General features: G+C 43.8%; 2 protein-coding genes across 18 annotated transcripts in view; both read left to right on the top strand.

Moving 5' to 3' along the window:
* Tada2a (transcriptional adaptor 2A) overlaps nucleotides 1–10,356 on the top strand; it is a 47,613-nt gene extending 37,257 nt beyond the window's left edge. For 8 of the 16 annotated variants that reach the window (XM_087573025.1, XM_087573017.1, XM_087573023.1 and 5 more), the window contains 5 exons: nucleotides 2,153–2,224; nucleotides 3,477–3,609; nucleotides 4,291–4,334; nucleotides 7,330–7,403; nucleotides 9,563–10,356. In XM_087573025.1, coding sequence (XP_087429151.1) covers nucleotides 2,153–2,224; nucleotides 3,477–3,609; nucleotides 4,291–4,334; nucleotides 7,330–7,403; nucleotides 9,563–9,748 — 509 coding nt within the window. In that variant the 3' untranslated portion in view covers nucleotides 9,749–10,356. Of the gene's footprint in view, nucleotides 1–2,152; nucleotides 2,225–3,476; nucleotides 3,617–4,290; nucleotides 4,335–7,329; nucleotides 7,404–9,562 lie in introns of all 16 variants that reach the window. The other 8 variants (XR_015630803.1, XR_015630802.1, XR_015630801.1 and 5 more) reach the window with 2 other exon arrangements.
* A 1,073-nt stretch (nucleotides 10,357–11,429) lies between these two features.
* The window catches only part of Dusp14 (dual specificity phosphatase 14), a 28,945-nt gene continuing 24,458 nt past the window's right edge, over nucleotides 11,430–15,916 (top strand). Inside the window, exon 1 of one of the 2 annotated variants that reach the window (XM_087573013.1) lies at nucleotides 11,430–11,637. In XM_087573013.1, the coding sequence (XP_087429139.1) occupies nucleotides 11,480–11,637 (158 nt within the window). In that variant the 5' untranslated portion in view covers nucleotides 11,430–11,479. The remainder of the gene's footprint in view (nucleotides 11,638–15,916) is intronic. The other variant, XM_087573014.1, reaches the window with a different exon arrangement.

Genomic DNA, 15,916 nt, shown 5'->3' with positions numbered 1-15,916 from the left:
CTCTGACCATGCCCTGCTTCTTTGTGTGTGTCTGTGTCCACACGTCTGTCTGTCAGTTCTCTGACCAGTTCTCTCTTTTTAAAGAACTCTCTTGATAGCTCATCTCCTGCAGAACACAGGTCAAGTCTTTTATTTTACATATCAATCCAGTCATTTACTCCAGGTTTTCCTTTGATTATCTTATGAATCAGCATCCCAAGACCGGTGTTCTTAAGAGACAGTGAGCATACTTTTTTTTTCCTAATATTACAGAAGAATTCAGAGATCTGTTTGCCTTTTTATGCACAGATTATAAGATATTTGGGTGGGACCCTGCCCTGAAATTTCCTTTTTTACCACACCTGGGCCTAACCTTGTTCTATCTTAGACTGATCCTGAACTCTAGAATCTGCCTTTGTGTCTTTCTGACAAGCTGGCCTTTGTTCCTTTGGATTCATGAAGCCCCTTGTAATTCATATTGCATCTTTATATTTTGCATAGTTGAAAAATTATATATATTTTGAACTCATGTATTTTTAGAGCTCTTTCCCACAACCTTAAGGGCCATCCTGAAGGTCCCACACTGACCATTTTGTGGAGACATGGGCACATTCTTGATTCCTGGACTTGCCCTGTCCCTGATTCTCATGGAGGCATTGTCATAATGGGGAGGCCATTCCTCGGATGAGTGTGAAATATGTACATTATTACACACACAAGCCTCACCCACAGCAGCATCCACACTCTTAGAGGCTCACACTGGGGGCAGGGACCATATCACTCTGTCCCCTCCAGTTCCTTTAGTTCTGAGAAGTTTTATGTCTTGTTTTGATTTTCTAGAAACATTTTTCTACCATTCCTCTCACTGTGCAAATATTTCTCCAGAAGCACCCCAGGCTTTTGTCTGAGCCAGGTTGATTGTCCTGGGGAAGCACCTTCCTTGGTTGTCAGTGTTTGTGTGGTTGGTATCGAGTGACTATTCTTTCCTTCCTTCCTGTCCTGCTTTATATCATTCCTGGCCTATGGGTCACTACAGAGAACCACGCCCAGGGATGGCTTTTCTTTCATCCCATGTTTGAAAAGCACTCACATTGGAAGGTCCTATCACAGCATAACCCAGCAGTGTAGTGAGAGCTGTGCGCTCAGCAGCAGTTTGTGGTCCATGAAATATGCAGTGTTCTTTGGTCCCTAGAGGAAAAGGCTAAAAAGAAAGCAAGGCTTGAGTAAAGCTTTGTCCTTCCTTTTGCTGCAGAGCCTCATCCAGAGGCAAACTGCATCAAAGAACTTGACTGTGTGAGTAGAAATGCTAACACAGGGAAAGGTGTTAACATTTGAAATGAAAATATATAAAATATCCAATAAAATAAATAAATATAAAAAAAGAAATGCTAACAGAGTAGGTGGCAAAGGAACATTTAGGTTTAAAAAAATAAGTAAATTTTATTTGAGACAGGGTTTCTCCGTGTAGCTTTGACTGTCTTCGGACTCATTGTGTAGAACTGTCCTAGAATTCACAGATATCCTGCCTCTACCTCTGGAATGCTAGGATTAAAAGTGTATACCACCAGCAGCCAGCTAAAGCATTATGAATTGAGCCGGTTTTTCACATTTATCGATGTCTCCCAGTGGTTACCTCTGGAGAAGGCATTTGGAGAACAGCTGGACTAGACTCTTCTCAGCTCTTGGGGGGAGTATTATTATTATTATTATTATTATTATTATTATTATTATTATTATTATTCCTTCTCCCCCGGCCCTTGCCCCCTCTTGTTGGGTTTCTTGCTTTTGTTTTTGAGACAGGGACTCACTATGTAGCTCTGGCTGTCCTGGAACTCACTCTATGGGCCAGGCTGCCCTCAAACTAACAGAGATCTACTTGTCTCTGCCTCTCAAGTGAGTTCCAGGATAGCCAGGGCTACACAGAGAAGCCCTATTTCAAAAAAACAAAGGAGAGAGGTTGGGGATTTAGCTCAGTGGTAGAGCCCTGGGTTCAGTCCCCAGCTCTGAAAAAAAGAAAAAAGAAAAAAAAAAAAATAAAGGAGAAAGGGGACAGAAAAGCACCCTCAGAGGAAGTCTCCCAGCCTGCCTTGGTGGAATCACTGAATCACACCTAACTGCTCCCTGGCATTGATTTCTTTTCCAATTTTTCTCCTTTGTTCTCCTGGGAAAACAGTGGAATTTGAACTCCGAAGGGAAATCAAGAGGCTCCAAGAATATAGGACAGCAGGCATTACCAATTTTTGTAGTAAGTATGTTTGTACTACCTGCAGTATTTACAAATACAAGAAGTCTTGAAAACTTAACAGACAAAGAGACTTTCAGATGACTTCTTAAACTTCCTAGCAAAGTTTCATCTGTTCAGTTCCTATAAATATCATCAAATTATCAGGATAAAAATAAAGTTATGGCACACAGCAAAAAGAAACACTGCTTTAGAGTTGGGATCCACTTTGGCCCGTTAAGAAGTCTTAGCTGGGCATAGCAGCTCATGCTTTTATTCCCAGCACTGAGGAGGTGGAGGCAAGTAGATCTCCGTGAGCTTGGGGCTGGCCTGCTCTGTTTAGTATGTTCTGTAAAGTGAGACCCTGTCAACACACACAGGGTGAGGAAGGGTGGGGTATGTGATTCATATGTTTAACCTTAGCGTTTTAAAACTTACTCATGTACAGCCTAACATGTTTATTTACCAGCCTTCCTTCCACTGAGGTATGGTGCTTAGATCCAGTTTACTGAAGGTGCTGGTCATAATTGTATTAATAGCAGTAAATATCTAACATTTATTTAACATGTTCCAGGTCTGTGGGGTACATTTTACCTTCAAGTCATTGACTATTGTGATAGGCTTATGGGGTGTTGTTACTTCAAATTAATGAAGAAATCAGAGTTTAAAGAGATTATTGACATAGTTAATAGAAGGTCCAGGTCATAGGGAAAGGCTGTGCCTAGGCAGCATAGAGCTGGGGTTGGGGTGCTTTGTCAGTCTCTTAGGAATTCCTGAAAGCCACTGGAATGGTTGATGTATAGAAGCCACTGAGTAACTCTGCAGCTGAGCAGGATACATATGATGACTCACTAGGTTGCGTGATGCTGGTCTCTGTGCCTGTGGGAAACGGAGGTTGTAGTACGAAGGGCTTTATTGTTGTACTGGAATTGGTTTTGATGGAAGAATATATGCACTTATGTGCCCTTAGCACCATATAGCTGACGTGTAGTTTAGTGGTCTAGGACTAACTATCTTAGGACACTAAAGCCCTGGGTCAAATGAAAACAGTAAAACTGTAGTCACTTCCAAAGGCAAGGATGTGAGTGACATTGATTTGTACCTTTGGGAATTTTCTTTCAAAAATGTCAACTCTCAAAAGGGAATAAAAATGCTCAGTGTTAAGGGAGATTCCCCATGCAGACGTACACTTGGAAGGGACCTGTGTTGACTGAGCCGTTAGCAGGCCATCTGCTCTGTTGGGCTGCCCTGCAGTCATGTGTTTCCTACCCTCCAGGCGCCAGGACTTATGACCACCTGAAGAAGACACGAGAGGAGGAGCGCCTTAAACGCACCATGCTCTCAGAAGTTCTCCAGTACATCCAGGACAGCAGTGCGTGCCAGCAGTGGCTGCGCCGGCAGGCTGACATGTGCGCAGTTAGTCAGGGCTGAGGGAAGCACTCCTTCCGGCATACTTGGCCTTCTTATATATTTGTGGGCATTTTTGTGGGTACTTTGGATAGAAGAGTAGTAAGAATTTTTATAAATCCATCTAAAAACTATAGAACTGGCAGGCTTAAGAAACAGAACTGGTCATATGCAATTCTCTGTTTCTTCTTTGTTCTTGTTTTAAAAATTAGTGAATTTATAGTAGGTTGTGGTGGTACTTAGTAACTAATGCCATCTCAACCCACTCTTGCCCCTGTCTGCTCACTTAGATAGTGGTGCGATTTTTGTTCAAATTCTCCTTCCCTATGAATAGCTTTAGTGATGTCCCCTGTTAAGAGCCCTTAGCAAAGGAAACGTTATTTTTCGCCTCAGGATACATTTTCTTTTCTGTACAGTGAGATGTTCTGTAAAATTATAATGTAGTCTCACTCTGGCTTTTCTTGAGTGTTCTTCCTGATAAATGTACCCAGTCTGTGAGGAGTTTTAAAGTTACCTTCTTTGAGGCAGCCAGTGGTGGCACATGTCTAATCCCAGCCCTTGGGAGGTAGATGGAGGGGAATCTGCGCTCCAGGCCAGCCAGTGCTACACAGGAAAACCCTGTCTCAAAAAACAAACATCCTTCTCTGGTATGACCTAAGTTTGAATTCTTTTCTTTGTTTTAGTGATTCTGGGCTGAGTCCTTCTGTTCTGATGGCTTCCAACTCAGGTATGATTTCTCAGACTAATGTGAGTGGTTTTGTGGGTTGTTGTGTTTGTTTGTGTGTTTGTTTGTTTCTTCAGCACTGGAGATTGAGCTCAGGACTCTCTCATACTGTACCAGAGCAAGTGTGGAATAGGATAGCTATATTTCAAGGGGTCATAGGGACACTGCTACCCTCCTTCTGTGGAGCATGGTTCTTTGGTAGAGTGAACATGGTCAGCTGTTGCCACGGTTTGCACACCAGCATGCATTCAGACTTCTCAGTTAGAGCAGAACTCAGTGTTTGCAGTCAGTTTGCAGTCTGTCGCAGAGTTGCAGTGGGTTTGGGAGGTGCTATGTGAAGAGCTTTGTATTTGACATGAGCGACAGGTTGTTTGCCAGAGAATCAAGAATTTCTTGTAAGTTAGAGACTTAGGGGATTTCTGTGTCTGAACTTTATCCCTTTTGAGTTTGCTCTAAGTTGACAGAGCAAAACTAAGCCAAGTGTAGTCTGATGGGTCTTGGTGACTGTTGTCTGTAAATACATATTTGGAAAAGATACTAGTTGTGAAGTTCGTGAGCCAAAATTCTGGTCCTAATCACCACTCACCCTTTCCCCATATAACAGTGTTTCTCCTAATCTGAATATCCAGACCACTTCACCATCAGACCCATAGTGGTCTGCTGTCACCCAGTTGCCAGATCAGCATTCTCCATAACAAAGCTTTGAAATGTTTTTCTGTAACACTAACTATGATGACACTCATCTATAATCCCAACCTGGGAGACTGAATTAGGAGGATGAAAAGTTTGGGTCTAACCTAGGCTACATAGTGAGACTTTGTCTCAAAGAAAACAAAATCTTCATATTTTCAGGATCTAGTAGTGCTCAGATGTAGGCACTGAGTATATAATTGTTTTCCTTTGTTTCAAGTAATTTTTTATTTAAATATTTATTTTATGTGTATGTGCCTGATAAATGTGTGTGTGTGTGTGTGTGTGTGTGTGTGTGTGTGTGTGTGTGTGTGTGTGTACCACATGTGCCTACAGAGGCATCAGGTCTTCTGGAACTGGAATTACAGATAATTGTGAGCTCCCTGATTAAATGCTGGAAAACTGAAACTGGATTCTTTGCAAAAGAATTAAAATCTGTAATTAAATAAATATTTAATAAATAAATACTAAGTAATGTTTGCTAATTACATTGAGTGCCCACCCTTTTCTGGTTTCTTTATCTTTTTTTTTTTTTTTTCTTTTTTTTCTTTTTTTTTCGGGACCGAACCAACCCAGTTTCTTTGTCTTTAATCAGCACTCACTCGCCATTTCCTCCTAAGTTGTGTTAGCCAGCTTGCCTGCCTGCCTTCCCCTTGTGTCAATGCTGAGATTCCTGGCTCCCCTTTATGCTCTGAATTGCTCTTCAGGCAGTAAAGACTGGGAGCCCAGCATCCCTGATTGTAGCTTAGCCTTGGGAGACTTGAGAGGTAGTACATGATTTTATCTCCATTTCTGAGCATTCAAGGTAAGCCCTTAGCCCTTTTGATGTCCCTGAGAATCAGGTTTTCCAGAACAAAGTAAGCAGTTCTTTCCTTCTGCCCCATTCCAGTGCCAGTCCCCACAAACTTACCTCATTTCATCCATCCCCATCTGAGCATTCATCCTAAGCATATATTCAGAATAAAACGAGGGGCAGGTGACAGCTCAGAAGGGAAAGGTGCTTGGGATGCAAGGCTGGCAACCTGCTAAAACTAGAAGGCTGCTAAAACTAGCACCACACAGCTGTCCTCTGACCTTCACATCTGTGTCCTGTGCACCCCACATACCTTATGATCATTGTAATACAATTAAAAAAACACCCTTATGCATTAATCTTTTTTTTTTTTAAAGACTTATTTATTTCATGCATGTGAGTACACTGTCGCTGTCTTCAGACATACCAGAAAAGGGCATCAGATCTTATTACAGATGGTCGTGAGCCACCATGTGGTTGCTGGGAATTGAACTCAGGACCTCTGGAAGAGCAGTCAGTGCTCTTAACCGCTGAGCCATCTCCCCAGCCCCTGCATTAATCTTTATATATTGGTCTGACATGGCTACCTCCTGCTTGGGATTCTTTCTCAGACATGAAGTGATGTTGGTCTTAGCTTTATCATATAGTAAATACAGCATTTGGCTTGTTCCAGTGTGGATCTTTGGGTTAAACATAACTCACTTCTTTTCAAAGAAAAATAAACAAGCAAGGCCTTCAGTGGCTTTGATCTGAAGGTATATAGTACTTGGCTAATTACCATGTATGCCTTGTCCTGCTGGACACTAGTGACAAGAGCAAATATCTCCAGAAGGATCCCTATCTCCATTCGTTCAGCTGTCAAGACAGATAGAACATAACCTTTCGGTACAGGATGAACATCTGGTTCCAGCATTTAGAGGAACCTGTTTGAGAGAAACAGATAGCTAATAACTCAGTATGCTGTGCAGTCATTGAGACGAAGGTATACATGATCGGATCTGTATTATGATAGAGCAAAGAGCACATAGATTGTTATTTTTATTTCAAATGAATGTTACAGTGGCTGTATTAGTTACTTTTCTATTGCTGTGATAAGACACCTTAACTGAGGCAACTTATAAATGAAAGGGTTTATTTGGGTTATGGTTGCAAAGAGTTGGAGTCCACGATCCAGGGCAAAGGCATGGCAGCAGGAACAGCGGAGGCTGTCATCTTGACCTGCAGTCAGGAGGCAGAGCACACACTGGGGATGACAGGAGGCTTTTGAAACCTCAAAGCACACTGCCTTCTCCAGTGACATATCTGTTAAGACCACACCTTCTAATCTTTCCCAAACAGTTCCACCAATTAGGGACCAGGCATTTAAATATCAGCCTGTTGGGGCTGGTCTCATTCAAACCACTACAGTGATGGAGGAGCTAGCTACACCAGCCCACAGGAGTGGATCAAGCTCTCCGTTGTACACTTGAACAGTTACATCTCTGTGAATATTCGTTCTTTTCAATCTGTCCATAGGAAGACGCAGTGCACCACCCTTGAACCTCACGGGTCTCCCTGGAACAGAGAAACTCAATGAAAAAGAAAAGGAGGTAATAAAAGAGGGACCTGGGGGAAGGAAAAGACGGGCTGATTAATTCTTCTGTTCTCATTAGAATCCATTACAAACGGTCCCCAGCTCCGAAAAAAAAAGATTAGAATCCATTACAATGTCAAACCTATTTTACTGCACTTGTCTAGCGTGCACAGCTCTTGTCTGAGAAGTCTGGGAGCTAAAGAGCTAACCTTGGCAAGCACCAGAAAACTACTTTCATTTCACAGCTCCCTTTCCCCTTTCAGAGAGAAGTTCATACAATGATGTCAATTGGGTAATAGTGGTAGCTGTCATGTGTCGAGCATTTAATGTAAGTCAGCCTTTTTGTAGACCTAAGGTAGCTTTTACACGAAAATAGGACTTTCCTATTAATATTAAAACGGTTGCCTTGAGAAGTTCTGCATTTATTCTAACAGTGTAGCCATTACTTAAAATGTTTTTGTAATGGTCTCCAAAGCATGTTTATAAGTGTCGGGAAAATAATTCAGTGTCACATAGAGTTGCACATTAGTTTTGCTTTGAGACAGCATCTCACGATGTAACACTGACCGGCCTGTAACTAAATGCCTGTGTAGTGCTGCTGGCCACAGATTGAACAGAGATCTGCCTCCCTCTGCCTCTCAGGTACACTCGCACACACAAATACACCTACAACACACTAATTGATTAATTTTAATTTTAAAAAGTATTGTGAATTTCTTTAGCATTGAAATCAGGAAATTATCCCTGTATTGCTTTTTTCTGTTTCTAACATTTAAATCTGCACTGTGGAGTATATCTTTAATTTTAGCACTAGAGAGCCTGAGACAGGAAGAGATTTTAAGGTCAGTCTAGGCCTCATAGCAAAGAGGCTGTCTTAAAGTAAACAAAAATCTACTTGGGTGGTACTTTAATCCCAGCCTTGGAGGCAGAGGCAGGAAGATCAGGAGTTCAAGCCAACCCACATAGTTGTCTCGGCCATCTCGTTAGTTCACAGGCAACCTGACCCCTGACCCCGTCTCAAAAAAACCAAACCAATGCAACAAACAAAACATGGAACAAGAGGAGCTGGTCTCTTGCTCCATTGCAGTTCCTAGTGTCTGTCTCCCCATAGCATCTGTTTATTTAAGAAGTCACGGGGGCTGGAGAGATGGCTCAGAGGTTCAGAGCACTGAATAAATCTTTTTTTTAAAAAAGTCACGATGCAGGGACCTTTACTAGTTTTATTGTATCCATCAGAAATAATTAACATTTTTTTTTGGTGGGTAGAAAGAAGTATGTGTTAAAGAAAGTTACACACCAGTTTCTGTGTGTGTGTGTGTGTGTGTGTGTGTGTGTGTGTGTGTGTGTGTGCGTGCGTGCGTGCGTGCGTGCGTGCGTGCGTGCGTGCGTGCATTCCAAGCGTTCTTTCGGTGCTTATCCACATGATGAGGACCCAGAATGCTCCTTGCTGAGTAGTGGCAGGTGAACTGAACTCAACCTACTTTCTGCAATCCAAGTAAGGATGGCCTCTTCCCCGTGGTAGGAGATTGTAAAAGCATAGGCTACTCTCTTCTGCTAATACCAACAATGAGTTTTACTCTCAGGAATCCAGTCACCTGCGATGCCACCACCCCTCAGTGCTCTGGTGTGCTTTATGGCATTTCCCTGAACAGTGTCTGAATGGTGCTAGGCATCCACCCCAGGCATTTAGCACTCAACTCATGGGCAAGCCGGGCAGCTCCTCGGGACGTGTATGTGTTCCCTGACTAAACCCTCGAGGCCTTCACTTGCTGAAGGCTCTCCTGCATCACATCTTACCTTTTTCTTCCTGAGCGTCTGTCTCCAGAGAAGAGAGGAAGTGGAATGTGGTCCAGCCACTCAACAGCTCCCATAAATAGTTGGAGGTTGATGTCGCATTTTTCAAATGCATTTGGAGTGTGTGAAGAGGAAGGGAGGGGTATGTGTGTGCCATGAGATGCTATAGAGGTCAGAAGACAATGTGAAGAAGTTGTTGGTTTTCTCTTTTCACCATGTGAGTCCCAGCAATCAAACTCCGGTTGTCAATCTTGGTGGCAAATGCCTTTACCTGCTGAATACCACCACCACCACCCCCTTTATTTTGGGGTTGCTAGACATGCTGGATTAAATTGTGAGAATGATAGTGTTAATGTTTATTAAATATGTCCTGTCTTACAGCTCTGTCAGGTGGTAAGGTTGGTACCTGGAGCCTATTTGGAATATAAGTCTGCTCTATTGAATGAGTGTCACAAGCAAGGAGGCTTGAGACTGGCACAAGCAAGAGCACTCATCAAGATAGACGTGAACAAAACCCGGAAGATCTATGACTTCCTCATCCGAGAAGGGTACATCACGAAAGCCTGAGTCTCTGCTTGGCAGTGCAAGCCAGAACAGTGAACGTGGCCAGTCAAAGGGCAGTGTCCATATTCCGGAGACTCCTGCTTGAGTTGGATTCTTACTGTGAGAAGAAACCTCTTCTCGGCCCTCTGTCAAGTGCTCCTTTTGGGAGAATAGTGCTGCAGCCTGTGTGCTCTCAACACCATGGGCGTTCATTCCGACCACCTCTTGTCAGTCAGACAAGAGCCATAGGACCTCAGGTCATGGCTTTGGTGGGCATAGAGGGAAACCGAGCCACAGCATTTCATCCCAGAAGGCCAGCTAGGATCCACGTACTAGAGAGTAAAGGTCACTCACTCTGCCTTCCCATCTTGTGGGCAGATTTTAAATGAAGGTTTTAGAGTGCAGGAAAGCCAAGGATTTTTCTTTTTTTTATCCTGACATCTTAGTTTACGAGATGAAGAGGTGGAACTTTCCCCCATGGTGGTCTGTCTGGAACTTGATTTTAACTGTAATGTCTGGCTTTGTACTTTGCAGTCTGGCTGTCTGATGTGCAGTCGACTGGAGGAGGTGGCACCGGATATAAAATGTCTGTTATTTTTAGAATTAATGGATTAAAGTGTTTTGCTATGTAACTTGTGGGTGTGTCAGATGTTCTGGTAACTTAAGCACAGCTTGGGTTGTTGGATGTCCCAAACACGCTGCACTGTCTACTCACACGTGTGTCCTGTGTCCTGGTCTCACCTTTTTACCCTGGGTTTCCTAGGAAACCAGGCCCATGAGGACGGAGATGATGCAACTACCCCAGCTCTGCTTCCATTCAGACCTGAACCCTAATTTCTCAGTGGTGAAAGCCTAGTCTGCAATAAAAGCTGCTTTTCAAACACAAGTAAAGCCGTTTCCAATAGACTCACCAGCTGTGGGATGAGTAGTTCTGCCACATCTGACACGCAGTCCTCAAGCCAAACAGTCATGGCTATCTCGAGTCTGATGTAAGCAAAGTGGCAGGTAGGTATAACTTAGACTGCACAAATCACCCCCAGTAGCCAATTCTTTCACTCCTTTAACATTCATACATGCAGTGAACATGTACTTTGTCAGAAGCACATAATCAGACTTGTAACTGTTAGAAATGTGTATGCAGCTTGCTAATAGATATCCAGAGAATGAGAAATTAGTGCACAATTGACAGTTCATGGGTGGCCGGGTTGGGAGGGGGGAACGGACTTGGCATGATCAGAGGACAGCTTTTAGTGTTGGTTCATTTCTTCCACCACGGGCTCTGAAGTGCACTCATGTCGTCAAACTGATGCCCAAGCACTTCTGCCCACTGAGCATCCTCCTGGTCAGTTTTCCTTAAAAAGGACAACTTTTTGTCTTATTACTGGGTTATTGTAATAACCAGGATCTGGGGGGGCGGCACTTGGAGGAGGAGAAATAAGATCAAAATATGTGAGAACAATTTTTAAAAAGGACAACTTGTGGAAATGGTTTTCTTTCTTTAGTAGTCATTCTTAGAAACTGCATTTTATCACCACCATCAGCCCTCGTTGGTTATAGTTTCCATCCCGCTGTGAAAGGTAAACTCTGTTCTGAGACTTGGGATACAGTAGACTCTGCTGTTTGCTGATGGTTGTTGTAGTGTGAAGAGTTTTAATCTTGATTAAGGAAAGCTTCCTGAGAGGAGGGCTTTTGAGGCTGAGATGAAGGGGGGGGGGGTGGCAGATAGAAGTGGAGAGCCGTTCTAGACAGAGGAGGATGGGGTGTGGGCAGCAGTGGGAGGGAGGGAACAGGCCAAGAGATCTGGCTAGGACACAGGCCAGCTGTGGCCTCCCAGATGGGAGGCTGGTAGGACAGACAAACCTGAGGAGCAGCTGCATGCTGGAGTGCTGGGGATTAGTAGACAACAGCAGAAGGTAAGGCTGTCATTGCAGATCTCTGGACGTCAGAAAGCAGGGTTACTGAGCCCAACTTTGTAAAATTTCAGGCCTTATGTTTTGAAATTTCTCAAAAGGTTTAGCCTTATTTTGAGTAAGGAGTTGTCTGATTGTTGGGGGGGGTGTGAACTTTTTGGTTTTGGGGAGGTGGTTTTTTTTGTTTGTTTTGTTTTTCTCATTTTGAGACATGCTCTTACTGTGTAGCCCAAGCTGGTCTCAAATTTTGTAATCTTTTTTGCCTCAGTCTCGGGTGCTGGGATTATGGGTGTGTGCATCTATGCCCGTGCCTAGTGACTACTTTTCCCCCGCAAGGAGCTAGAAGTTGAACAGGTCACACTCTTGCCTGTCTAGTGCTGCATTTCCAGTCGTGGAATTCCTGGACAGGAGTCACTGGATCACTTACTTTAGAAAAGCACTTGCTGAGTTTGATATTGCTGTCCTAGTTTCCATGTGTGTTCTTAACACCTAGACTAGGCTACCTAGTGCGGGCAGGAGGCCTTTCGTTACCATTGCATGCTTCTCTGTATCCTCCTAGGGTTGACTGAAAGCCAGCTGCACTGATGGTGCTTGCTCTTATCCTGATCAGTTCAGAAAAGTTTACTCTCCAAATGTCAACCCCCCTCCTTCTGCCTCCCGTGTTTTGGGATCACAGCTGTGGTCCACTACACCTGCTTATCCATCTGTTTTAAAGGATGCCTTTGGGAATACCTTCAAGATACACACTATGTTGTTCACAAAATACACAAAACTCAATCTTACAACTTATGATATGTATGGCATTTTATGTTTGAATTGTTAACCTGTACCTGTTTTCCTTTCTATCACACTTAGCCACAGGTAGACAGCCTACCAGATCACCCCAAAAGAACCAGTTCAGGTACAGTGTCTGTGGCCTAGCTAAGACAAAAGGTTTCTTTTTAGTGGGATACCAGTCCTTTGAGTCCCACCGGCCCCGAGAAACTAAACAGGATCTTAGCTAAAGTAGGATCAGAGCAGTCGGGATAGCCATAGTCATTCAAGCATAGAATTAGCTGGGGAATGAAATAAAACAGAAAAGAACAGGATGTGTGCAGTGATACCTGTAATCCAGCACTCAGGAGGCAGAGACAGGAGGATTGCTGCATTTGTGGCAGCTTGGTTTTCACATCCAGTTTCTCTATCTAATAGCAGAGAAGCTCTTGTTGGTTGTCCTGGCTTCCAGTGTTTGAGATGTTCTGCCGTGGAAATGTACTAACTGCCTTTTGATTTTTGTTGAGCAAGCATTCCGTCAGTGACGTAGATATTTGCAGGAAAAGATGCTTTGTTTGTATCTCACATTAAAACATTAAAATCTCTTTCTCACAATGAGTTAGTTTAGTTTCTTCCTTCCTTCCTTCCTTCCTTCCTTCCTTCCTTCCTTCCTTCCTTCCTCCCCCCCCCCCCCCCTCTCTCTAAGACAGGGTTTCTCTGTGTAGCCCTTGCTGTTCTCAGACTCAGAGATCTGCTGGGATTAAAAGCGAGCACCAGCACCGCCAGGCTATGATGAGTTTCTTGTTACACAAGCATCTTGTTACTAGGTTCTTTCCCTATTGAATAGAACAGGAATGAAATAAAGCAATGAATACACTTATTCCTAGAAGTTTTAAAACCCAATCCCCCCACCCCCCAACAAAAGAATCCAACAGATGTAGCCTTGATGGTCACTTGTACTGGATTTATATTTGAAAACCCTGTGGTTGATCTTTGCCAGCCCACATTGTCCTGTGTCCTTTAGGGCCAGATAATTGAGTCTGATGAACTTTACTTCAGAGTACAGGTGGTAGATTTCTTTGGCATCAGACTCAATTGTTAGGCTGAATTAATCTTGTGTTCTTTACCATGCAAACCCTTCAGTTTGTATTAGTCAGGATCTCCTGTGGTTTGAAGTCTTACTTGACAAAATACCAGTGACTTACTAATAAGCCTCTGTCCATAGTTAACAGGGAACAAAATCAGCATCCTAGGAAGAGTGGGAAGAAGCTGCCATGAGGCTGGAAATGTAGCTCAGTTGGAATGTTTGCCTAGTACGCATGAATCTCCTGGGTTCAGGTCCCAGCACAGCATAACTGTAATTTCCAGATTCAGGAGAGGAAGGTAGGGTCAGCAGTTCAAGATCAATGTTGAGCTACATATGGTGCTAAAGGCCAGCCTGGGCTACCTGAAACCCCATCTCCAAAAAGAAAAACCAACACATGAAGATTGGGAGATGACTCATTTGATGAAGTACTTGCCTGACACAGGACCTGAGTCTCCAGCATTCACATAGAATGCTAGGAACTCAATATGAGCCTGTAGGTGCAGGGGAAGCAGAGAGGAGGATCCAGAGTGCTTGCTGGCCAGAAGACCTAACAAAATGGGTGGGCTCCAGCCTCATTGAGAGACTGTCTCAAAAAAGCAAGGTGAATAGTGATTGGGGGGGACACCCCGGTCTCTTGGTGCTCCTGTGCACACATGAACTTGTACACACACTTAAGCCAACCCTTTCTTAGAACGCTGTACTGCCATCGTATTTAGCAGGCTGACAGCCAAATTCCAGCTCTTGACACGCCTAATGTTTCTCTTTGGAGGATTGTGTTGAGTGCATTCTCCCTCTGACTTTGAGTAATCCGTTCTCTCAGTGAACACCAGAAAACTATTGTGTGCTTCCTGCCCATCTCCACTCTTCATTTACGAAGTTCCTTTAAAACAACAAGCATTTCAGGAAACGAAGCAAAGATGAGTTGTCAGCACAGAAGTTAATGTGTAAGTGTCGCCTGGGCAGAAGAAGCTCCAGGAAGTCTGTTTTTGTTCTAGTCCTTTGTAATAATATTAGAAAGTTGTCAGAGTGGAATGGAAAGTTTCCAGTCTAATCATCCCCTTAAAAAAAGACTGTCAAAAGGATTGGAAACATGCAGAGAGTCTTTGATAAGTCCAGCTCCAGGGTACAAAGGGTCTTGGAGATGGGCAGACTGACTGAAAGTTTTGACAAGATGGGGTAGACAGTAAGATATCATGAGGATCCTCCATTGGAACTGGAGAGGCAGGCGCTATCGTCTCCACCTGTTTCCACCTTTGTCCCTGTCACAAGCCTCACCTTAACCAAAACAAGCTGCAGCAAATAGAGCCTATCCACCAAACCCAGCAGTCATGTATCTGCCATCCAGCCACAGCTAAGCAATGTCAGCTTCACCTGGCTTCCCACCCCGTCAAGAACATCTTTGTCTGGTTCTGGTCATGCAGAGCTGTAGATTCAGGCTGCCTGCCAGCTCTTAAGTCAAGGTATGGGTTTTAACTTCATGAACCAAAGCAAAAACAGCTTTGCAAAGTCTCCCAGGAGCGCCACCGCCCCCAACAGCTGCAGAGAAGAAGGCGTTTGTGGGAGGGAAGGGTAGCTATAGACGTCATTGCATCATCCAGATCCCAGCTGTGACCTGGCTCAGAGTTTTCCAGTTAAAAATAACCGTGGCTTAGACTTGGGAAGAAAAAAGTAAACTGTTGCATCTCCATGGAAACCGGTGGGGGTGAAGCACTGGATTTCCAGCACACATAACAAGATGGAATGGATGAAGAGGCCGGAAAAGTAGCCCTGCGATGAAAGGTGACACCCCTAATTAGCATCCAGGATATTAGCATCCAGGATGTAGTCAGACACAGCCTCAGGGCTTTGCAAGAATGATCTGTTTACAAGCGAGTATGCATCTTGGGCCTGTTGAAGCCTACTGGAGTCTCCCAGCCTTCCTGTAACAGATTTGCTAGTGTTTAGCAAAGGGGCAGATGAACAGGAGGACAATAGGTGCTATGGTACTATCCCAGAATTCTGCTGCCCTGTCACTCACAGACCTTCATGTACATATTCAACAGCTTGAGATGACACAGATGGAATTCCATAACCAGAGAGGAGCCTCCAGACTTGAGCGCTGACGTGTACACTCGTTTCTCCTTAGCAGGACCGGGTTTTTCCTCTTCTGGTGTTTTAGGAAATTATGTAAAGCATCATTAATTGTTCTAGATGTCTTTAAAGCAGTGTCTCCTGTGGGGTGTGGTGGTGCACACCTTTGCTCCCCAGGACAAGGGAGGCAGAGGCTGGCCAAAGGACAGCCAGGGCTACCTAGTGAGACCTCCCCACCCAAGAAAAGAAATGATGTCTCTTTCCATCTCTGGGATTGTCAACCACTGTAGGTAACTGTTCTTTGGGGCGATTATCTTAGTTTTTATTCCTTTTTTAAAATTTAGGTTTATTTTATTATTCTGTATGAATAAA

This window comes from Rattus norvegicus, chromosome 10, assembly GCF_021556685.1.
Source record: "Rattus norvegicus strain SHRSP/BbbUtx chromosome 10, alternate assembly SHRSP_T2T, whole genome shotgun sequence".
NCBI lineage: Eukaryota > Metazoa > Chordata > Mammalia > Rodentia > Muridae > Rattus > Rattus norvegicus.
The sequence above is the reverse complement of the archived record's forward strand: the minus strand, read 5'-3'. Positions and strand labels throughout refer to the sequence as shown.